General features: G+C 50.0%; 7 protein-coding genes across 7 annotated transcripts; 3 read left to right on the top strand and 4 right to left on the bottom strand.

The window, feature by feature from the left end:
* Window positions 1–1,563: 1,563 nt before the first annotated feature.
* N7509_010774 (serine/threonine-protein kinase) lies at window positions 1,564–3,601 on the top strand (the record flags this gene model as incomplete). Its single annotated transcript, XM_056635411.1, has 7 exons — window positions 1,564–1,606; window positions 1,685–1,807; window positions 1,872–1,983; window positions 2,035–2,239; window positions 2,323–2,478; window positions 2,535–3,019; window positions 3,079–3,601. 7 exons carry the CDS (start codon window positions 1,564–1,566, stop codon window positions 3,599–3,601), a joined length of 1,647 nt encoding a protein of 548 aa, XP_056486031.1.
* A 1,451-nt stretch (window positions 3,602–5,052) lies between these two features.
* Window positions 5,053–7,826, top strand: exg2 (putative exo-beta-1,3-glucanase; the record flags this gene model as incomplete). The annotated part of the gene is made up of 3 exons (XM_056635412.1): window positions 5,053–6,282; window positions 6,342–7,354; window positions 7,412–7,826. 3 exons carry the CDS (start codon window positions 5,053–5,055, stop codon window positions 7,824–7,826), a joined length of 2,658 nt encoding a protein of 885 aa, XP_056486032.1.
* Window positions 7,827–7,979: 153 nt separating this feature from the next.
* Window positions 7,980–11,921, bottom strand: N7509_010776 (hybrid sensor histidine kinase/response regulator; the record flags this gene model as incomplete). The annotated part of the gene is made up of 2 exons (XM_056635413.1): window positions 7,980–8,312; window positions 8,364–11,921. The coding sequence occupies 2 exons, from the start codon at window positions 11,919–11,921 to the stop codon at window positions 7,980–7,982; spliced, it is 3,891 nt and encodes a 1,296-aa protein (XP_056486033.1).
* Window positions 11,922–13,414: 1,493 nt separating this feature from the next.
* N7509_010777 (putative SNF2 family helicase/ATPase) lies at window positions 13,415–16,961 on the bottom strand (the record flags this gene model as incomplete). The annotated part of the gene is made up of 3 exons (XM_056635414.1): window positions 13,415–13,819; window positions 13,879–16,599; window positions 16,665–16,961. The coding sequence occupies 3 exons, from the start codon at window positions 16,959–16,961 to the stop codon at window positions 13,415–13,417; spliced, it is 3,423 nt and encodes a 1,140-aa protein (XP_056486034.1).
* Window positions 16,962–17,966: 1,005 nt separating this feature from the next.
* On the bottom strand, window positions 17,967–18,970 carry N7509_010778 (uncharacterized protein; the record flags this gene model as incomplete). Its single annotated transcript, XM_056635415.1, has 2 exons — window positions 17,967–18,529; window positions 18,619–18,970. 2 exons carry the CDS (start codon window positions 18,968–18,970, stop codon window positions 17,967–17,969), a joined length of 915 nt encoding a protein of 304 aa, XP_056486035.1.
* A 577-nt stretch (window positions 18,971–19,547) lies between these two features.
* N7509_010779 (pyridoxamine 5'-phosphate oxidase family protein) lies at window positions 19,548–20,420 on the bottom strand (the record flags this gene model as incomplete). The annotated part of the gene is made up of 2 exons (XM_056635416.1): window positions 19,548–20,284; window positions 20,357–20,420. 2 exons carry the CDS (start codon window positions 20,418–20,420, stop codon window positions 19,548–19,550), a joined length of 801 nt encoding a protein of 266 aa, XP_056486036.1.
* A 622-nt stretch (window positions 20,421–21,042) lies between these two features.
* N7509_010780 (aminopeptidase P family protein) lies at window positions 21,043–23,114 on the top strand (the record flags this gene model as incomplete). The annotated part of the gene is made up of 10 exons (XM_056635417.1): window positions 21,043–21,256; window positions 21,333–21,497; window positions 21,554–21,714; window positions 21,795–22,187; window positions 22,241–22,284; window positions 22,339–22,372; window positions 22,447–22,668; window positions 22,727–22,777; window positions 22,828–23,025; window positions 23,085–23,114. 10 exons carry the CDS (start codon window positions 21,043–21,045, stop codon window positions 23,112–23,114), a joined length of 1,512 nt encoding a protein of 503 aa, XP_056486037.1.
* Window positions 23,115–23,764: the final 650 nt, after the last annotated feature.

A 23,764-nucleotide genomic window follows, 5' to 3' on the forward strand; every position in this document is an offset into this window, starting at 1 on the left:
TATCAAGAAAGGTCTGATCTGGTCTCTTCGGAGACAACCTTAGATCTCGGAAGGATCCTATCGATCTGTGGGTGAGATACTCCTTAGATTGAGCATACATATGTGCCCTAACCTGGGGCTGGAGCGAATGTTCGACAGGTGTTCCATGACCGTTGCTGTACGACCAAGACAGCGATGAGCCATGGGGGCGGTCAGCAACGTGGCGGCCACGAGAAAGCAAGAGACGTAAGCATAAAAAGTATAACCTCGCGTGGCAAGGCAGGAGATTGACCGATCACACAGGATGCAGGTACCGGTACGAAGTACGGAGTAGCGAATGCTAGTTGGTTCAATTGGGAGTGTGATGAGTCGAGAGAAGGAAGCTGTGTGGCATCCTTTTTACTCATAGGTGCAGGAACTAGCCTTCGATCCTTCGATCCACCAACGTCCCGCTATGGATTAAAGGCAATTCATCGATGGCCGGACAGGTCAGTTTCTGCAGTATCGACTGTACTCTGCATTAGTCTGGGAGCCTGTAGCGATCTAGAGTGTGGGCCGCAGGGAAGTCCGCTGGAGGACGAAGGGGGACAAATGTCCGATCTCTAGACGCAATCAATCAATAAAAAAACAAGAGATCAAAAAGAGAGCACTGTACTCCGTACTCCGTACTCCGTTGCGGCATCTGCGCATCTGCATCTGCATCTGCATCTGCATCTGCAGGCTGCATCTCTGAAAAGGACTTGCAGGGGAGGGAGGGAAGAGAAAGTACGGAGTACAGAGAAAGCAAACTAAACTGAAATTCGTAGGGATCGCCCGGTGCCTTCCCCTTTTCTCCTTTCAACTTTCCCTTTTTCCTTTTTTTCCTTTTTGTTCCTGCAAATCCGCGTGATTGGTCGTTCTGCCACCTTTCCACTTGACCGCTCGCTCCCCTTTTGCTTTCATCCCTCCGCAAACTTGCAGAGAGAGAGAGACCGAGAGAAACAGTGTCAGTGTCAGTGTCAGTGTCAGAGACAAGAAGAGACACTTTGTTGCTGGAATACCAATTCGTCCGGTTTCACTCTCCCAGCCTTTACTTCCATCTCCTCCCGTTAATCTCAACGGCTGCCGCTCAGGTCTCTCGTCGCTCTCGGACCTTGGTCCTTTTTCCTTGAATATACTTAGTTCCGCTACTGCTCTCTCCAAGTCTCCTTTTTTCGCTTGGGAGGTATCCTTTTGCTGGTTACATTTCATCCATCGATTCCGCATCACCTCCTCGACCTTTGACTTGAGGTCCGACTCTTCGTTCTCACCCCGTCGTATCTCCGCCCAACGTCATTGGATCCCCCTCCGTCCCCCCCCCCCGCGCGCGCCCTGCGAACCCTGCGAACATATACCAAACCAACTGCGGGACACCATCTTCTCCTATGGAAATCGTGATTCACGCCCCATAGTTACCATCCAATTTTTCCTTTTCATTCCGTTGTTCCTTCAACGGTCCTACCCGACGCGAACGATCCGTTTTCGAGCCCTTGGACAAGTGTGATGTGGCCAGGAAGCTTTATCTTGCAATAATCACTCTTCAGTCATTGCCCGAATCCCATCACCATGGGAAATTCTCAGGGAAAGCCAGTGGCTTGTAATGATGCGGGTAAGTTGACACCTATCCCACCGATGCTTCGGCCCTTTCTCGGCACCGTGTTTAGCATGTGCTAACATGCTCATCTAGTTAACCTTAACCACTTCCGCCTCCTCCGCGTTGTCGGAAAGGGTGCCTTTGGAAAGGTCCGCATTGTCGAGCGCAAAGACACCGGCTTGACATTTGCGCTCAAGTATATTCGTAAAGAGGAAGGTGCGTTCAATTATCTCTATCTCATCCCGCGAATTCGCTGGAGCTCGACTGATTGCGAAAATAGTGGTTCGTTCGGAGAGTGTACGAAATATCATTCGTGAACGAAGAATGCTGGAGCATCTGAATCACCCATTTCTTTGTAACTTGCGCTACAGTTTCCAAGATATGGAATACATGTGAGTCGCCAAGTCGAAATATCCAGAGTCTGGTTGCTAATCGCAGAATAGATATATTGTGGTTGACCTCATGAATGGCGGTGATCTTCGATTTCATATCTCGCGGAAATGTTTTACGGAAGAGGCCGTACGGTTCTGGATGGCCGAGCTTGGTTGTGCCTTGAAGTATATCCATTCGCAGGGCATCATTCACCGAGACCTGAAGCCAGACAACGTGCTCTTGGACTCTGAAGGACATGTCCACTTGGCTGACTTTGTATGTTTAATACTTATATTCTACCCCCTCCCCTTTACCTCAGTGTACCACGCGGGAACGGCAACTGACTTCGTTCAACCCAGAATGTCGCGTCGGACTTTCGACCGGGCAAGCCTCTTACAAGCAAGTCTGGAACCCTGGCGTATCTCGCCCCAGAGGTGTACGAGGGTAGTGGGTACTACTTTGAAGTCGATTGGTGGTCTCTGGGTGTCACATTCTATGAATGTATCTACAACAAGGTATGCAAGTTCCCACCTACCATTGTGGCCGATCTAATCTTTTTCCCCATCACTAGCGACCATTCGAAGGCCGAAGCCAAGATACTCTGAGTGAAAATATCAAGAAAGCCCAACCGAAGTACTATGTCACCAACCCCGCCGTATCGGTTCCCTGTTTACGTGCCTTGGGATCATTGATGGAACGCGACCGGAGTCGTCGAATTGGTGCTATCGGATTCGAAACCTTCACCTCCCATATGTTCTTCGCCGATATTGATTTCGCTGCCCTCGAGCGAAAGGAGATTCCTCCTGTTTTCCGGCCCTCCAGCGACAAGACAAATTTCGACGCGACGTACGATTTGGAGGAACTGCTCTTAGAAGAGGCACCCTTGGAGGCTCGAGCTCGGCGACAGAAGCCTCGGGCGGAGCTTCGTGAGGACGCCACTGCGAAGGAAATTCGAGAGGATGAGCTGCATCGGTTGATAGAGACTATGTTTGAGCCTTTCGACTATACTCTCGTCAACTTCCAAGGGAATGCTGCCGACGCGATCGCGGCTGCAACGTAAGTACTCCTAGCTGATACACATCAGCGACACTTTTGCTTATATCTTTCGTCAATAGGAACCCCGAAGATATTCTTCCCATCGCCACTGCGACCACAACCGTTCACGCCCGCCATCCCTCGCATCCTGAATCCTCTATGCCCCGCCCGCAGCATGAAGCGCCATTGCCCCCGTTGCCTCATAATGAGAACCTGACCACAGTGAGCGAGAATCTCGATCCAAATGACCCGACCTCTCCCTACCCGCCTCCTTCTCCGTCGACTCGGGCATCAGCCTCCCCCCCCCCCACTACTCCATCCTTCCATCGCCCATTACCTCAAGCTCGGCCGCGCGGAGCCATAAGGAAACCAAGCAAAGGAGGAGGTGTGCAAATGGTTCTGGACGAGGCTGGAAGCTGGAGTGAGCTTTCCAATCACAGCTCGCTTCCTGCAGAAGGACTCGAAGGCGACAGCAAGGGAAAAAGTTCAAACAGCGGCATGCTCTCCTTCCTTAGTCGGAAAAAGGGCCGTGACCGTAGCCCCAAGCCCACCGAACCGGGTGTGCTGGGCAAAGAAGGAGCTCGACAGATCATCAGCAGCTAAGGCGCTTCTTCTGGCAATAGTACACGATCACTGCGTGTCAGCGAACACTGGTTTTCCGAACAGACATGTGTGATCGTGGTATTGGTTGCTTTCCCCCCAGAACAAGGCCCGGCGTGGCTTCCTCTCCGTGTGATAACCTTGGTCCGTGGTTGGCCCAGCCATTCCGCGCCCTCATTCTCATGCCTGGTTCAAGCCAGCAGTACTGCTACGCCCGTTCCACCGCTTCACTTTTTTGGCCTGGAAGACGCGAGGCCAACTCGGTTATCCCTGTACAGCAACTCTCAGGGCCCCATATCTAGGTCATGACCAGAGACCCCATGGGGTCCCATAACATCTTCTGCAACGATTTGCAGCAAGGGTTGCCAGTGGCACCCATTTTTCGTTCTTCTAGATTCCCCGGGCTCAGCGACAATCTTATATTCTTTCCTCTTTCCTTTCTTCCGATGTTTTCTTTCCTGCCTTCTTTCCTACATCAAGTTTGTACCAATGGACCTTCTCATAGGTCATTCGGTAGGCTGTCTGCACTGACATCTGTTTTCATACGTTATTTTTATGTGTTCCTATCCTTGGATCTTGTATTTTTGTTGGAGTTCGCATACCCTGATTGATCATGACAGTTTATAGTGTTGGCCTAGAGAGAGACTGGCGCTCGTTGCATTTGAGGGAGGACTGGTGTATTTAATGTCTGTTCAGCCATCTGGAATCCAACAGAAGGCACATTGCAAGATGCTACCATATACAAATGGAGATAGAAAATCAAATAGTTCAAGCTGGTCTTCTCATTAATTACACTTCACTACTTCATTACGTCACTCGATTTACGATTATCGGCCATCAGGCTGAACCAATTCGTTGCTCCGCAACAGCGAAGTCGCAGACTCCACCTAGATCCAAAGATAAGACACAATCCACAACCAAGAATCAAGTTTAGATCAAAAAGTCATCCCTCAATTTACGAGTAGCTAGCATCGAGCAACCGCCAGTCATCAGAGTATTACCCGGTGTGTATGCGCGGCCTTCCAAACTAACGCGCATGCGGCAAAACCTAAACAACAAAAACTCCGAGATTCATCCACAAGCGCATCCATCCCCCCTCCGAGTCCCCTTCGTCTACTCAACACACCCAACCCAAATTCAGTCCAATCTGAAGAAGAACCCAAGGAATGGCCGGTCCATTTCTCTAAATTCCAATTCCAATTCCAATCCCGACCAATTCCTTCCCATAACCCCCCCGATCCGCAGACATAGGGCCCCGGCCACATCAAGCCAAGAGCCAAGGTCACGCCAACACGTTTCGCGGGGACAAAATAAGACATTCTCAGAACGACATTCCACACCTTCCACACCCCTGAATTCTCTAAGAAGGACCTACCAAATACGATCGCCGATCGGCTAGCCGAATAGTCCACATACATACCTGGTCTCCGAACGATCAACATTCCACGAACCCGATGCCCGACCACTCACGCAGCCGTGACCGGTACGGCTCACGCGACCGCGCACGCGAGTCCCGACGAGAACGCGATCGGGACCGGGAGTACACCCGCGGCCGGGACGATGAGGGGGATATCTCCAGTCCTGGAGCGCGGGGCAAGTATCGATTTCGCGGCCAGGAGTCGGGCTACGAGTCGCACGATGCGGGGGCAGGACGGAATAGAGATGGAGGGAGCGAGGATGAAGAGCGCAGACGGGAGAGGAGGGAGCGCAGGGAGAGACGACGACTGCGCGAGGAAGAACGGGCTTACAATGAGGCTGTTGAGGAGCGCAGGAGGGAGAGAGAGATGTCCAAGGCGAAGGAGTCGCCTGCTACGTCACCGGTTAAGAAGCGGGATCGAGAAAGGGATCGGGAGGGTTATAGGAGGGGACGATATGAGGATGATAGTCGGAGCCCTGCGAGAGATGTTAGGGAGAGGAGATACCGGTCTAGAGGCGATGATGTTGACAGGGAGAGGGATGCTGATACTGATGCTGAAGCGAGGCGGCAGAGGCGAAGAGAGAGGCATAGAGAGAAGGAAAGGGAGAGGGAAAGGAGTATGGAGGCTGCTGCTGTTGCTGCTGCTGCGTCCAAGTCAAGAAGGCATCAAAGTACCGAATCGACGAGCAGTGCCTCACATCTACTGAGTGCTGATGCGTTGGCCAGATTGGCAACGGAGAACCAAGATGCGGATCAAGCAGAGCGGACTCGAGATAAAGACGAAGCTAAACGAGAGCGTCGTCGACAAAAGAAGAAAGCTGCTGTGGCTGGTGCTGGTGCTGCTGGTGCCGCGGGGGCTGCTACTCTAGGTGATGATATCGTCGACAGGTCAAGACACAAATCTGGTACCAGGATCGTGTCTGGCTCATACTTGGAGGAAGGCCGAAGTCCTGAGATGAAGATGCGTCGGCGTGGAGGTGGTGGTGCTGCTATGGAAGATCACTGGAAGGATGAGGCCAGCTGGGATGATAGCTTCCAAGATGACAATCGGCAACCACGCTGGAAATTCTGGGCCAATTGGTCTAAGAAAACGCGCATTATTGTCGGTGCTGTCATGCTGGTCATTTTGCTCCTTGTTATCATCATCCCGGTAGCTGTCACAGTATCGAAGAACAAAAGTAGCGACTCTGGCAGTGGCGGCGGTTCGTCTGGTTCCTCGAGTCCATCCAATTCCAATCTCGATGGTATCAGTCGTGATAGCATCCCGGTGAGTCCTCTCTGGCGTGTCTTCGATGTCAAAATATACTAACTTATCTTCCAATCTAGGCCTATGCAAAAGGAACGGTGCTTGATCCCTTTACTTGGTATGATACTAACGGCTTCAACGTGACTTTCACCAATGCCACTGTCGGGGGCCTTCATCTCATGGGCCTAAACTCGACGTGGGATGATTCTACAAGAGCCAACGACAATGTTCCTCCGCTCAACGAAAAGTTTCCATACGGCTCCCAGCCCATCCGCGGCGTTAATCTTGGTGGATGGCTTTCAATTGAGCCCTTCATTACGCCATCTCTATTCTCAGGCTACTCCAGCACTGACAGTATAATTGATGAGTGGACGCTGACCAAGAAGCTCGGCTCGTCCGCAGCTGATACCATCGAAAAGCATTATGCAAACTTTCTCTCCGAATCGGACTTTGCTGAGATCCAAGAGGCCGGGTTGGACCATGTACGCATCCAGTACTCCTACTGGGCAGTGACTACATATGATGGCGATCCCTACGTTCCAAAAATTGCCTGGCGTTATCTTCTCCGTGCGATCGAATATTGTCGCAAGTATGGGCTACGTGTCAATCTTGATCTCCATGGGATTCCAGGAAGTCAAAACGGCTGGAACCATAGCGGTCATCAAGGCAGTGTAGGATGGCTGATGGGAGACGATGGCGACTTGAATCGACAGCGATCTCTCGACATTCACGATCAGCTCTCTCAATTCTTCGCGCAGGATCGATACAAGAATGTTGTGACGATTTATGGTTTGGTTAATGAGCCTTTGATGCTTTCTATTCCGACTGAGAAGGTCCTCAACTGGACACAAGAAGCAACAAAACTCGTGCGCAAAAATGGCATCGATGCCACTGTCGTTCTTCACGATGGGTTTTTAAACCTTGACAAGTGGGATAATATGTTCAAAGACCGCCCGGATAATATGTACCTGGACACTCACCAGTATACTACCTTTAATACCGGCGAGATCGTCCTCAATCACACAGCCAAAGTGGAAATTATTTGCAACAGCTGGTATAGCATGCTCCAGGATATCAACAGCACCAGTTCAGGGTAAGTGATATTCATTATCTTCTCTATGATCTCACGTTAATAACTTTGGCAAAATAGATGGGGTCCGACTATATCCGGCGAATGGTCTCAAGCAGACACCGACTGCGCAAAATATGTGAATAATGTCGGTCGTGGTACCCGCTGGGAAGGTACCTATGCCACCGACGACTCAACTGCATACTGTCCCACGGCCGATTCGGGAACGACCTGTAGCTGTTCAGGTGCCAATGCCGATGTTTCGGACTATTCAGACAAGTACAAACAGTGGCTTCAAATGTACGCCGAGGCCCAGATGTCTGCTTTCGAGACTGCGCAAGGCTGGTTCTATTGGACATGGCGTACCGAGTCGGCCGCGCAGTGGAGTTACCGCACAGCCTGGAAGAATGGTTTCATGCCCAAAAAAGCATATTCGCCTTCCTTCAAGTGCGGAGATGATGTGCCTGACTTCTCTGGACTGCCGGAATACTACTGATTTTCGCTTTCACCTCCACTTACGCCCGTGGGGTGGATCTTGCATTTTCTTTTCTTACCATTGCATTGCTTGAACATGTTCATATACATTTTAGATCAACATACCCCTTGAATTCAATCATCCGCATTTATGAACATTGTCACCAATTCCCCTTCATTTCTTGTGTGTAGGCTCGTCTGCATCATGTCTTTCAAACCATCCACCTTGTTCCCACATTCCAGGTCGGTAGACGCAACTGTTCCTCGCTTCGACACTGGACACTCCGTTCAAAAGAACATGGACCCTTTGGAAATCAATCGGCTTCATGATCCATCCGACGAAGCCGCTGTCGATATAAGCCTGCCTGTCTCGTTCCACCAGTGAAGCTGAGACGGCGAAAATAGGGATACAGTCATTGCCATAGGCCAAGGTCGACTGCGCTGATGATAACTCGAGCTCGTGCTCGCGAATCATCTTGGTAGCACTCGAACCGTCAATGATAGGCATCTTCGTCTTTTGTCAGTTTGCTAAATGATAATAGTGGCTATTGTTACTTACTTGCAGATCCATCAGCACTGCATCGAATGCGTGAATGTTCTCTTGAAGAACAGAAGCGCACTCCTTGCCATTTCCCGTCATTCGGACGGAGTATCCAAATTTCTCAAGACGTTTCCGTACTATGGTGCTGTTTATAGGATCATCCTCTGCAACTAGAATATTCATTCTCGCTGTTTTCGAATCTGCGTTCGAAGCTGGATGCGGGCCGGCTGTGAACTCGATGGTGGATTGCTGCGAGGACGAAAGTGCAATGCTTCTTGACTCTCCACACTTCAAGGCGACGCCAACATCAACAAGTGAGCCGTTCTGCTGACCTAGCTCCTCTATATTTGACACATCGTCGCCGCAACGACATGATAATGGATCTGCATTTTCCTCGACCTCTTCGTCCTGCTTATTTTGAGGCTGCCTGTTGTCGCAGAACGCCGACGTCTCTTGTTTCTCATCGGATTTTCCGTCTGATGACCGAAAAGCATCTTCGTGCTCTGGCAACGGAAATTTGAGCCGTATTTTGAAGCAGCTCCCACTGCCTTCCTCCGACTTCAAACTGAGCTGTCCATTCATGTTTCGCACGATTCGTGCCACCAACGCCAGTCCCAGTCCAAGAACACTCTCCTTTTCCAATGGAGCAGTACCTGGGGCTTTCCCACATGAGGCGGAACTCTCCATGTCGCCTTTGCTAGAAACCTGCTCGAGCTGGCAGAACAGAGTCTCCACGGATTCCTGTGGCATTCCGGAGCCGGTGTCATGAATGGCGACTTCTATAGCAATGTGACCTGGTTCGCAGCAGGGATCCGAAAGTATACACGACTCGATTGTCACTGCGCCAACTGAGGTATGTCGAACGGCATTGCTGATTAGGTTAGTTATGACTTGTCGGACCCGACGCTGGTCACCTAGCACTGGGGGTAAGGCTGAATGCTGAACGACCTGCAGATCGACTTGTTTCTGTCTGGCCTCTTCCCAGAAAATATCGGTCGCCTCGCAGAGAGTTTCCGAAAGACTGAAAGCCTCGTCTTTTATCAGATTTTGTCCATTCTCTGCATTTGTGAGGTCCAGGAGGTCGTTGATGATGTAAACGAGAGACTTGGATGCAGAGTGTGACCTGGAAAGACTCTCTCGCGTTTCTTGGCTGAGGTTTCCGTCTAGAGCAATCTCTAGATAGTTGATGATTGCATTCAAAGGTGTTCTGAATTCATGCGCTGAGTTGGCGAGGAGAAGTTTCAATAGCTTGTCATTTTGCATCGCAGCCTCCTTTTCCTGCCAAATATCCGTGAATGTGCGGTACATCATGGCTAAGATGGAAGCTTTCCCAAATTCTCCTGCGGGCCACTCTTCTTGGCGAGTTTCCAGTTGCCTGCTGTTTTGTTCCAAAATTCTTCTCGAGTGGGATGACTTGTTCTCAGTTCGAAAGAAGATAATAAAGTCATGCCCTTCAGGTGAGAGAGGTATGTAAAAGAGCCCTGCAAGATGGTGAAATCCTGGCGCGTATTCTAGATCGTCGAAATCAGACAGAATATCTGTTGACCAGATAACGGTACGTAAATCTTTTGCCCTCAGATATTCAAGCAAGGCCAGAACTTCTTGCGAGTCTGGTGGCTTCCCCAGGATCTTAGTCTCGCCTAGGATGCATACTGCAGCATAGTCGGCTCCAAAGTGAATAAGAAAGTCGCTCGATAATTCACTTTTTCCTATTTGATCTGTATTCAATGGGTCGGTGCTTTTATCACTCAGTTGAATGGGCAACGTGTAGGAAAGTCGCTCAATGTTGCTTGAGATAGTCTGACCCATGAGCCACGATGCTCTCTGAAGGAGCGGATGGAGCCTGAATTTCGCGTCGTATGATTGACAACATACCAACCCCCACAGCTTCCCAAAAGCGTATATCCCAATTGACATGTAGACACTTATTGATGGGCTATTCTTCTGTAAGACCCTTCTGGGATTTGTTGTCAAGTAACAATGAGAAAGGTCGAGTCCCATTTTGTTTGTCGACGAGATGTAAGCCAGCTCTGCCTCATCCTTGTGGGAACTGTACGAGAGGCAAACGGTGTTCCGAAGATGTTTTATTTTAGAACCTTCGGTGAACGTGCTGTCGTCAAAGCTCACTCCTTCGAAAGACTCGATGTCAAGGGAGGGATCCACTGAATCTGCCATCACGATACCGTTGTGGTTTCCATCAAAATGATACATCGTTACGCGATGGACTTCAAGTAATTGCATCAAACCTGATACGGCATGGTGGATCAACGCATCCATCGTTTGAGAGCTCGAAATTCGTTGAATCACAGGGGTCAATCTGTTCACGGCATCCAGGTCGAGAGTATTTGTATCCGAAGTCGTACTATCCTGTTTTCCCTGTCTGGAAGGAGACGCAAACCAGGGCTCTTCGGCCAAAATCGGCTCACCTGGGTAGTATGTATTCTCGCTTCCCTCGAGAGGACTGTATCCGACGTTGGAATAATCAGGCTTCTCTGCCTCGAGCTCGCAAATGATATAGTCCTTGTAAACTTTGCTGGTATGCATTGTGCACCAAAATCGTTTCCCATTGCTTCCGGGACATCTTATGCAGAGTGGGAAAACCTCGGGCCCGGAAACTTCCACGTCATAATAATCATCCAGGACATTTTCTGCATGGGAATAGAATGCTTTATGATAGGGACCTTGCAGTATATTATATATTGAGGGTACTTCGAACAGGTCATCGGGTGAATAGCCGATAACATCTCTCGAGTTGTTGCTCGCGGCTTGAATAGTGAGGTTGCCCTCGAGCTCAAAGATGACAAGTATGACCCCGAATTTTTGAATTCCGATGGACTCATCATCATCATCATCATCATCATCATCATCATCATCATGATTCCCATCCCTGGGGTATTCGATACCTTTCTCTATCTTCTGTGTTTTCAGAATGGTCCCACCTTCATGATTCAAGTCTTTAAAGCGCGTGTTGGCATCGGTTTTTAACTGAGACCCAGAGCTTCCGTCATGGCTTGTTTCACTGGGGTCGCAGAACTGTGTCCCATTTGAAAATCGAGGATCATCGCGTATAGGCAGATTCAATGTCGATGTTGATGATTCTCCAACCTCGTGTTTCTGATCTCGCAGTTGGGAGAGATGATTCGGCCTCCTAGGTCCGCATGTCCAACTCTCGGCTTCTTCAGTTTGTTCTGAAGACTGGCCCTTAGGTTTCTCATCCAGTAGTGCACTTGCTCGAAATCCCTCCGAGAATGGAGAGATTGGGCTTTCCAATTTCTCGATGGATGGAGTCTGAAGAGCTGAAGAAGGCGTCGAATCAAAAGAAAGGACCGAGCGCACTGGAAACACTCTCTCGACGGTGTCACTTCCGAGCTGGGGAAGCTTCAGTCTTGGTGGATCGAGTTCCGTTACCGTAGGTATTTCGGTCTTAGAGTCGGACAAAATGCACATGGACTTTGGTATTGACAGAGTATCGGCAAGTGTCTTTCTACCATCTGCCACCCATTCATCCTTTTCGTCCTGGTCACTGTAAACGACTCTCCAGTCGCCGTGGGTGCTGAATTTAGGGGACGAGCTCATCGCCACGGTGATAGATGAGCCATCGGCTTAGTGTATATAAGGACTTAGTCTGTAATTCCGGTGAAATAATTTGTTAGTCTTTGAATCCGGCTTGGCCAGCGTTCGGATGAAGAGCTGGAAAAAAGACACAGGCACTCACTTCCTCACCCCTCTGAAACCCCAAGCCAGAAGTTGAATAGCGAGCTATGAGTTTTTACAGGTGCTAGGAATGAGCATTTAAGCTAGGCTTGACCCGAGAATGTAGCAAAATTTATGGAAAGAGAGAGACATGCTAGAGCTGTCTATTCTAGAGAATGTCCTCTTTCCCCGGAAAATGGACTCACCCCTTGCCCCCAAGTACCGAACAACCTCAATGCATTTCTCCGTAAACTGAGGCCTATCCAATTACTTGGTGCACAGAATGGAGCCTACCATTTAGTGTCTATTTATGGTTACCCCGTCGGGTTTGTCAGGGCCTAGCTCCGCAGGTGCTTCTTCTTCCGCGATCCGGCGTCCATGAGCCATGGAATTTTTCGAGGGGCATTTTCCACAGTCCTGGCCTGCAGATGCTAAACAATAAATATTTCATTGGGGTTTTTGACCTGTTCGATCTGAAACTTCAAGTTGCAAGTGATTGTCCCAAGTCAGGTTCGCCAGTCCGTCGAATTGACATCTGGGACGCATGTTTAGAGCAGTACACAGATTTGCCATAATTTGTCTTTCCACGGCACTCTCACGGAAGCAATCGACTGGAGAATCTGCCGCTTACAAAGTAGAGCCACGAGTGATTTCTGGCAGGGGGTGTGACCCTTGGTTGGACCCTGGTCTCAGACAGGCGTCTAGTTGCCTCAGAACATGGTCTCGGTGCGGATCACCCGGGTGTCCCTTAGTAGCTAAAGTTAGTCTACAGTCAAGTCTATCTGTATCATCGACCTAGTCGTTTTATGTTCCTACATTCATCGAGTACGAATTCTTGTGGTTAGATGAAAGACTGAAAATGGCAGTGACCAAGTATACGATCCCAGTCTTTTCGTGCACAGGTGTGTAGTACGCAATTCAAACCATGGCCCAAAGAAAAACAAAAACAAAAACAAAAATCTCCAAAGCATCAGAAATCGAAACTCCAAGGAGAATAACTCCAGACAAGTTGCCCTTTCGGGGCTCACTTCCGGACCGCGTGCAGATTTGCCATGGGCTATGGCTTGCCTCCGCAATTTGACTCGTGGGCATTAGCTCCGGGTTTAAGTATTATCCCGCATGAGCCATGTTAAATATCCCGGTTTATCCATGGGTCTGGTTTAGAGAAAGGATTCAGTTTATGCAGAGAAAAAACTCGGAGCATCGTACAAGAAGGAAGAGCAGAAGCAATCATTTCTCATGTACGCCTGCGGCAAGTAAAAACAGTAGAAAGAAAATAACAGATCATGTCCTGGTGGAATACAAGTATCCCTATGTATCTATCACTCATTAAATTGATTTCATCAAACTCTTGATATCATTCGTCCAAGGCAGGTCTACCAACGCCGACCATAAACCGAGTCCTCTGGGCTGGAACGATTCGACTGTTGCCGCCGCGCCTGATCTCGGGAATCAGAACGGGCTGAATTCTGTGAAGAAGGGGCATAATCTTTGTCTTCGTCAGGTCCTCGGAGAACGCTCGGCTTCTTGAAGTCCAAAGTGTTCTGCTTGTCCTCGAAACGAGACTCCGCATCGCGACCAAACAGGGCCATCATGTCGCGCATGGTCAGCTTGCCTGCGGCAGACTTGCCTTCGATGGTCATATTAGCGAGTTCACGCTTTCGGTTTTGGAGATCGACGATTCGCTCCTCGACACTGTTCTTAATGATCATTCTATAGATCTTGACGTCGACTGTCTGGTTGAGTCGATGAACACGATCAATAGCTTGTTCTTCCACGAACTAGATCAGATGCATTAGTAAAGTTTCCGCGGCATTTTAATAGAAGATTGAAAACATACAGGATTCCAGAACGGCTCCATAATCACGACGCGGCTGGCTGCGGTCAAATTGAGACCAAGGGCACCGGCCCGCAGACTGCAGAGAAGCACACGGGTACCGCTGTTATTGCGAAGCTTGTTCAGACTCGCCTCGCGGTGATCGTTTCTCATTCCACCATCGTAACGAGCGAAGCCGATATTAGAGCGTTTCAGGAAAGGCTCAACCTTGTCGAGCATGGACGTGAAGACCGAGAACACGATGAACTTGTAGTCCGCCGACTCTTTGTTGAGAATCTTCATCAAGTGGCGAATCTTGGTTGAAGGCAGCACGCCGTCAGCTGCTATGGGGGTTTCATAGATATCCTCATCGGATTCGGATTCGGATTCGGATTCGGATGCTGTTTCATCTTCAGAATCACTCAAAATGATAGGCTGGCTCTTTTTGCGTGAAGGAGAATCAATCTCGTCTTCTGTACCCGAGTCAGATACGCCCAGCCAGTCTCCCCCGCCTTCAGCATCTTCATCTTCAGAGCCTCCAGCCTTGCCGAGGTTTGGCATGTCGCGTTTGTCTTCTGGGACAATCCACTCGGCCTCCTCATCCTCCTCGTCGTCATCACTATCCAGAATGACACGTCGGTTCTTGCGGGATCGCGCTGCTTGGGAGGCGGCTTCCGGGGCGGCTTCCTTGAGATGTCGGTGAGGCTTCTTCTTCTTCTTTGACCTGTCTTTCTTGGTCTTAGTCTTGGTCATGAAATCCGTGTTCAGATTGGCCTCGCACTCGCCGCAGCGGCTTGCGCCACTCTTTCCTTCCTCCTGGCTGAGTTCGGTCTGGCAAACATCGCATTTCTTCGTGACGACACTCAAAGCACCGAAAAGATCGGCCACGTCGTCCAAATCGTTCGACTTTGTCTCCTTGGACTGACTACCATTGTTGCCATTCTGCAAAAGAACGTCCTTATCCGCAGCCAAGTCACTCTTAACCAGATCGGGGTGGTTGCAAGCTTGACGAAGACGCAAGAGCAGGACCAACGCCCCGGCATAGTCAAGCTTGCCTCCCATCATCTCCTCCAATCTGTTTTCTGTGCGTTTCTCGAGGCGTTTGTAGAAGTTCAATTCGCCTTCCATAAGCTCGCCGTCGACCCTGATGACTTCACGCTTGACGATATGGAAGCCATTCGACTTTTTATTCTTCTCGTCTGCGCCAGCCTTCAAGTTGGCGTTGTTCTTCAGGACGTCCTTGGTGCGACGTTTCATAAAAGCCTTCAAGTATACTTGTAGGCGTTGGATGGCGAGACCACCACGGCCGTTGTTGAGAGGACGACTAATCTGATCTCGCCAGGCAGCCAGCTCATCGTATGGCTTGATTCGGAGGAATCTAATCAGACTCTGTAACTCATCAAGATTGTTCTGCATAGGAGTTCCCGTCAGGCACCAGCGGAACTTGGCGTCCAGAGAATAGGCTGCCTGAGTTGCTTTCGCGTTCCGGTTCTTGATAGTATGGGCCTCATCGAGAATAATGCGATACCAATAAACAGAGAAGATTCCAGATTTCTTGGCCTTGTCTGCGGCGGCTGTTCCAGACTCCGACGTGAGAGTTCCATAGGTGGTAATTACAACATCATAATCACCCAGCGAAGTGGCCGTTTTCGCACGGTTTGTTCCGTGATACACGCAGACACGAAGTCTGTGTGTTTTCTCAATTTTATCGAGGATCTCTCCTTCCCATTGCTTGATCAGCGCCAACGGTGCCACAACGAGTGTCGTCTTGCTGAGCTTGGCTGCCGGTGGTGCATAATCGTCTTTCTTGGCCGCAGATGAATCGAATTTATCGCTGTGTTCGTATTCAGACTTGTTGTTTTGGAGCATTAGGGCGATGGCTTGGACAGTCTTTCCTAAGCCCATGTCGTCGGCGAGGATCCCGCCTTTAGGGTAAATCCCCTTAGTCGTACGTTGTCCCGTTTCTTTGTTGCACATCCATTTGACGCCCTCGACTTGATGAGGAAGAAGGTTGACTTTCAAGCCTGGGATGATTGCGTCGTCATCCTCTTCTTCATCTTCGTCTTCGTCTTCTTCGTCATCTTCCTCATTCTCAGCCTCTGCATCATCTTCCTCATCCTCATCCTCCGGATCGGCGACATCGTCCTTCTCCGCTGCCTCCGAGTCCGATGCTCCTCCTGAGGTACCAAGCACCTTGGTATCAAGCTCCTCAGGCTTCGGCTCGGTTGTCTTGGGGTCATTGACAGTAACACCTTCGAGTTGGGCTGCCAGGTCATCAAGGTCATCACTTGCGTCCTTTTTCTCCGCCTTAGCGGGTTCAGTAGACTTGACCTTATCCGCAGCCTTGGCCTTCTTTGACTGCTTCTTCTTGCCATTTTTCTTGGATTTGGACTTAACAGGCTTCTCCTCATCCTCATCCTCAAATGCACCTTCCAGGAGAGCCTTGATGTTTTCATTCGCCTTCTCGGTATCAACGTAACCGTTGACGTCCATGGCGCCAAAGCTAGGCCCATGGCTAGTGCTCTGGGAGTCTCTGTAAGTCTGATGGGGGTCATCTTGGGTCAAGTCTATGAAAGCCTGAAGGTTTTTCGATGCATTTGAAGCTTTCGGGGGGCCTGCTTTAGACTGAAAGATAGGGCGCGGGGCAGCCGGTGTTGTGTAATTGATATGCTCGGGGCGTTTGATCGGGGTCGCGCCTGTTTGATACGAGGGGCGGTGATCATTGTATGCCGAGGGCCTGACTGGCTTAAATGGGTCGAATGGCCGTTTTGCGGAGGGTGTTGCCATGCCTGCGCCTGGTGTTGGCGCACCTTGTGGTCGGTAGTGTGATGGTCCGTGTTGTTGGGTAGCAAAGGAGGATACGGGGCGAGGGCGGGGCGGTGATGCTCAGGTCTTGAATGATTGGATTTTGGAATATTAAAGGGGTGGTTGGAGTTGGCTGGGCGAGGCTGGGGCTGTTGTTGGCGCTGGGGCGGTTGTTGGCGCTGAGGTTGTCCCATCGGCGAGGGTCTGCCAAACTCCGGATGCTGGGAGGCGGAGCTCTGAGACTGCTCATTCGTCTTCCGCGGGGTTATACCCTCGACCGGAGCATTGCTCTCTCTAGCCATGGTTGGTGTTTGGTGGAGGGTGTTTGGGGATTCTCCAACGTGGCGACGTTTGCGGATTTGACAACTTGGGATCAAATAAGTTCGAGAAGCTGATGGTTTGGTCTGGGCAAATGTCGAGGGACTGTTTGGAGACTTTGATCGTCTAATTCGATTTCGTTTAGCTAGAATAGGAGGAATCAGCTTGTGTGTCGTAGCATTGCAAGTTACCAAGTATTCAAGGTGGGCTTGTCACGGTTTGGCGGGGTACCATAATAACCATCAACAATCAGTTCCACTGGACTGGTGTGGTGTGATTACCATGGTGATCCACAGTCTCCGATCAGAAAGTTGAAGATTTCAATCGAATACTCACCTGAAGTTAGTACACCTGTCAGATAAATCGACGCGCGGGGGCGGGGAGATGAGAAAGAATCGAGAATCCGAATGGCACGGCGTTATCGATAGACAATTTGTTTTCGCCCGGCGGATTCCCCAGCAACGGTCTCTGCCTGAGGCTACAACACAGATCAACAAGATCAACAAAGGGCAAACACTCAACCTTCAAGTTGGAGTTGGAACAACAAATGAGGATATCGAGAACTCGCCTGGTTTAAATTTTAAGAGCCGGCTGCTTTCCATCGGTGGTTGACCCGGTAATGAATCTTGGAAGTGGTGATTTTTCAGCGTAGTTATCAAGATGTACACTGTAGCTCTACCTATAGTACTCCAGGGAAAATCATACATCATTATCATGGTATCGAGGCAAAGCACTTGCTTTGATTTAATTCTACACTGCATAACATAGGACCATTCAAAATCTCCAATGTTATTATTCCTATGAAAACTTCCAATAATCAAGCCAAATGTAACGCCATGCCATGCACCATCCCGATCAAATCTCACCAATCACACTCTTCAAAATATCTGGGAGGATGACACTCGCATCACCCTCGAAAAACCAATCAGTCTCTTGCAGCGGCTCCGCCCGCGAACTTTTGGGGGAGTAGGGCTCCATATTGATCACGGCTACTCGTGCTCCCTGGTCACGGGCTTCATCAACGTAGCCCGCAGCTGGGAGACCTGAGCGCTCGTGCCGATGACGAGCATCAGATCAATAGGCTCAGAGTCCATCCAGTTCTCAACTGTTTCCAATGTAGTGGTGGGCAGGGGCTCTCCAAACCAGACCACTCCGGGTCGGAGAAGACCCTTGCATTCCGGGCATTGGGGCAGCTCTTCATTCGAGATATTGGGGATATGATTGCTGATGTCGGAGATGTCGATCTCTTCATCGGACTCATCTTTGTTCTCTTCCTTGCACTTTTTCTTCTCATCGCCCACCTTCTGGTCCTCTTCAGCCTCCTTCTCTTGATCGCCATACGGTTTATCCGTTTGCTGTGCCACCACATTTTCTTCTTTCTTTTCATTATTCTTGAGCGATGACTTCTTGGGAATGGCCAAAGCGGGAACAATAGGGTCAGTAAAATCCTCCCGGGTGTATTTGCAGTAGAAATCAGTGCATTTGATATCGAAAAGTGAGCCGTGGAGTAGATGTAACTGTCCAGGAGGGTGTTGTGCTCGTTGCGATAGACCTGAGCCCCCCCGACATAATAATCACGTTAAACGAAAGTTTCGCAAGACCACAGAATTGGGAAAATTAAATTATATCCAAGGATCTTACCGTCGACATTCTGAGAAAGGGTAATAAAGTCTCTATTCTTTCGCGACAACTCCGCCAACGCATAGTGTCCCTTATTCGGGGCTGCTTTCAACGCCATGTGTCGACGAAAGCTGTAGAACTGCCAAACTAGGTCCGGGTTTTCGTCAAATGCTTCTGGGGTCGCTAGATCGGTTGCATCGTGGGTACGCCAGAGTCCTCCAGCGCCGCGGAAAGTTGGTAGACCCGAGGCTGCAGAGAGACCAGCACCCACCAAAGCGACGATACGCCGACATTTCTTTAAATGAGCAGCAAAAGACTCGCGATCGGTCAAAGGAAGAGCGGCACGGGCGGCCTGTTTGGTAGTTGAGGCCATGATGAGGAAGGGAGAATGAGGATGAGGATGATGAGGCGAAAGAGAAAGCAAAATGCTGATGGATATAAGTATATGAAGAGCTGAGTTCCCCAATTTTGTTGGAGAAAATGGCGTGGGGCGCCGATCTCAGCGGGGCCCGTCAAAGAATTTAGAATTTCCCGAGTACAAGAACTACTTTACTTTACTCCGTACTACTCGTAGTTACTACATAAGTCACACTCGCGTTATGCTGGTCTGTCTAGTTTTTTTTTCACTGAAATAGATCCTGCACTGGTTTGATTCTTTGACATCGCTTCAAAGAAAGCCTCACACGTGACCAACTTATGTGTCAACAAAGAGACAATCAGTAAGACTCCGAGTCCTGCTCGAGAAGTGAGTCACACAGCGATCTTGTGAAAGAAAGTAACAGAATTTCGGCCCTGGTAGTCCCAGGCTGTCATGGGTCCTTCATGGATGCCCAGGTGGATCTTGTACGGTGGTTACTATGTACTAGTAGTCCATACAGCGTCGGAACATTTACTTGGCATCAAAAACAAATATAAATCAGCTATCATGTTCATCTATCCTAGCAATAATCTTAGTGCTGCTCCTCAGGGGGCAGCTTAACAACAACAGCGCTCTCTGCCAAAGCCTGATTCTGCTTATTCTTGGTCTCAATGTAAGAGGTGATATGCTTGGGAACCTCCGCAAGTTTACCATTACCACTAGGGACCGGCGTGCCAAAACTCTGCCAGACAGGCACAACGCCCGTCCAAATACGACCAGTGATCTGCGGATCCTCGGTATCCTTGCGCTCATCCGAGACGCCGCCATCTCGAATCTTGCCGCTGCCATCCATGACCTTGACCTTCAGGATAACAGTGGATGACATCTCTGCCTTGTCTGGAGGAACGCGGGAGTTATCCCAGCGATCGTCAAGAACGGAGTTTGTAATCATCTTCATGGCCCATAGTTTCTCCTGTTCATCTGTGACGAGGTTGGCGTAGCCGTGCAGGACGGCGGAGCGGTAGTTGTAACTATGCGAGTTGGGCGTCAGAGATAGGATTAGACCATCTACCTGGCTGGTTGCCACGCAGATGGGTAAACCCTCGCCGTCAGAGGCACGGGCGAGATTCATTATGCGCGAGCTGACGTAGCCGTGGAGGTAGCATTCCAGCGGCTCGTCAATGGTCGCGGAGGGGTACTCGAAGGAACCCATTTGACCGATCATCGGCAAGATGGTGGGGAAAGGGTCATCGGGGCCTGGATTAAAGGACACATGGAGCACTGGCGAGGCATTAATGATGGTGTGGATTGCACCAAGGTCATATGTAGCTGGAAGGGTAGTCCACAGTCAGTAATAGTACTGGGGCTTCGTCAGGGTGCAATACTAGTAGCAAAGCATACCACGGTGCTTGTATCGGTTGACGGTGTTCGACGACCGTTTGGGGTAGGTGAGGGTTCTTCCCATTTTGTTTCAACTATTGAACTAATAGGAAGTCTGCGGATCTAGTAGCCTGAGGTGGTTCAAGTTGTGTACCAAGTTTTCAAGTTGAAGTTTGGGAGATGCTCGTTTATATATCTGTTGAGAAGCAGCAGCTCCTTGACCAGCTGGACAGCTGGATATCCAATTTACCAGTGCCACAGTCTTCTATCATCATTTCCAACTGAATACGACGCGCTTTAGCCCGCCTATTTGAGTAGGTCCATCCGTGCCAGCGTCGACGGCGATTGGCCGCGAGCCTTAACTGAACCAGGAAAGGGTTGCGCCAGAAGCAGATTGACTGGAAGATGGGTGTTCGCCCGAGAATTTGAAACTATATACATGACATGATGGCCTTGAAGAGGTAATGATCGGTGAATTCTATGTTGAAGGGCGTAGACCTGGGAACCCTGGTAGATCCAAGATGATAAGGTAGATACTGTACAGTACTAAGGTAGTAACTACTGCGATGTATGCTGATTGCAACGCTTTGTTGGTGATTGGTCCACACCGCCGACGGGGGCCATTTCGATCAATTGGAAGCACCCTGGGGCACCTCCAGCAAGCTATCGTTATCACCGGTCACCTCCGTCAGGGTATACACATCGCAATGGCATGCAGGTCACTCGCCCGATGCGCTCGCCTGCGCCCTTCGTCTCGCCCGAGTCTGTTCAGCCTGACACAACCGTCCCGTCACAATTTCCTTCGTGCCCCTTCGCGCTCGTCCAGGACTTACGCTACCTCCGAGTCCGTCTTCGCCGCGGACCTCAAGTTCGGCCAGCCTTTGCACGAGACACACCCCCACCTCCTCGATCCCGGTGAACGTATGTGCATATACTTGCTGTTTCGAATCTTCCTAAGTCGCTACGAAGGATTGGACTGACCCCCAAAATATTATAGTTACTCCGGGAATCACCGCACTCGAATATGCCCAGCGTCGGTCGCGCCTCGCCAACAAGCTCCCCAAGGGCGCCGTTGCTATTCTCGCCGCGTCCGAGGTGAAGTATCGCGCGCCGGGGATCTTTAATGAGTATCGACAGGAGTCCAATTTCTTCTACCTTACAGGTGGGTACAATCAAGGGCGAAAGTCGCCAGAGGTAATCATTTTGACCATGGATTAGGATTCAACGAGCCCAACGCACTTGCAGTAATTGGAAACGATGGATCCGGAGATAATCACACCTTCCACCTCTACGTAAGGGAGAAGGACGCTCGAGCTGAACTCTGGGATGGTGCAAGGTCCGGCACACAGGCTGCCGTGGACGTCTTCAACGCGGATGAGGTGGGTTCTGCACGTCGCGTAGTCACAGGCGCAATTAAACAAAATGGACGGAAACAAGGCTAACACATCTGGGTATACAGACAGGGAATATCGAAAACATCGGAGACATTCTCCCCAGAATTGTGACCGGCGCCTCGGAGGTTTACTCAGACATCCCCTCACTCGATAACGCGAGGTCATCCCTGCACCGATATCTCTACGGACCGACCGTTGCGTCAGAGAAGCTGAAGAAATTCGTGGATCACCGCAAGGTCAAACCCCTCAAGTCCATCCTTAATGAGATGCGAGCCTTCAAGAGCGAGAACGAGGTAGTACATATGCGCATGCTGGGACAGGCCGCTGGGCGCTCATTCACGGACTCGATGCGTCAGACTTTCGCTACAGAGAAAGCTTTAATGTCGTATCTGGAATATCAGTTCAAGGTGAACGGCTGTGATGGGAGCGCTTTTGTTCCCGTCGTTGCGGGCGGACAGGTATGCGATGCTAAGGACTTTTGCAAGGATAAACACATGCTAATGAAAAGCAGAATGCACTGAGTATTCATTACACGAGAAATGACGATGCTCTGCGGTATGTCTCTGTCTCGATTTGCGATTGAGCCATATAACTAACGAAATTAATAAGGGACGGAGATCTCATTCTTGTTGACGGTGGTGGTGTAAGTACCCGACAATCCCGGCTTTCCTCTATCAGATGAGGAAATGCGAAATGATAGTTCTGACCGACTTTTAGGAACTCGGTGGCTATATTTCTGATATCACAAGAACTTGGCCCGTCAGCGGCAAGTTCACTGATCCCCAGCGGGACTTGTACAATGCGGTGCTCAACGTGCACCGCACGAGCCTGGCTCTTTGCCGTGAGAATGCCAATCTCTCGTTGGACAAACTTCACGGCATTGCCGAGAACGGACTCAAGGACCAGCTAAAGCAGCTTGGATTTGACATGTCTGGCACAGTATGTAGTACTATCCCCATAAACTATGACGAGGGGGCCGCAACTGACACTATACCAGGCTATCAACACCCTCTTCCCCCACCACTTGGGTCATTATATTGGCCTCGATGTACATGATTGCCCGGGATACTCCGGGGATATAACCTGAAGGCTGGACAGTGTATTACTATCGAACCGCAAGTTCCCCCCCCTGCCATATATCCCAGTACCATGTCACTAATCGACTACAGTGGTATTTATGTCCCGAACGATGAGCGATGGCCAGAGCATTTCCGTGGTATTGGCATTCGCATTGAAGACAGTGTCTGCGTTGGAGATGAGCACCCCATTGTTCTGACTCCCGAGGCTGTCAAAGAGGTATGTTTATGTTTGTTTAGATCGACATTGTCTGAGTGAGGGGCTAACTCGAGTACTAGGTTGATGATATTGAAGCACTGCGTAGTTAGAAATATCAACATATGTATAGTAGCTGTCAGATACCCTCTTGAAACCAAATGTACAATACTTCTCCAGCCCCCTCTCCCCCGCTCGACGTGACGTGGGGGCTATTACTTTCTAGGGTGGCTGGCCGGTGGTTAGCGGTGGTTGGTACTATTTCTTTGTTGCGATGACCAAAATAGACGAGGAAAAGGAAGAATAAGGAAGTCTGGAATTTCTCGAAGAAAATTAAGTCGAAAATCAAATTAGCATTAAAAATCCAAGAAATGCCCGGCACGTCGCGCCCGTAGGAATGTAATGTTGATGTTCATGCTTCGCGCGACCCTGTTGGTTGTCCCGGCGCAGGCAAAACAAACGGAGCGGGTCTCCACCACACCCATTTTGCCCTTCGACCTCTTCCTTCTTCAACCCCAATTTCACAACCTCAACTTCAACCTCCACTTGCCTGTCTACCCTCGTTGTGAAATTGAATTCTCCCTCCAGTTCGAACTCGACCGTTCTCTGTGCTACCATGCAGTGCTCCCTCTAAAATCACTGTCGGGACCAGCTAAGGACGTGTAGCACGTCGCGTGCTTGAACTCGAATACCCCTCTCTGACAGCTTGACCCTCAGCTGTGCAGAATCGAAGCTATCGACACGCTTGATCTGTCAAGCAGAG

Source organism: Penicillium cosmopolitanum, assembly GCF_028827165.1.
Source record: "Penicillium cosmopolitanum strain IBT 29677 chromosome Unknown utg000009l:1.0-9042332.0:1.0-9050551.0, whole genome shotgun sequence".
NCBI lineage: Eukaryota > Fungi > Ascomycota > Eurotiomycetes > Eurotiales > Aspergillaceae > Penicillium > Penicillium cosmopolitanum.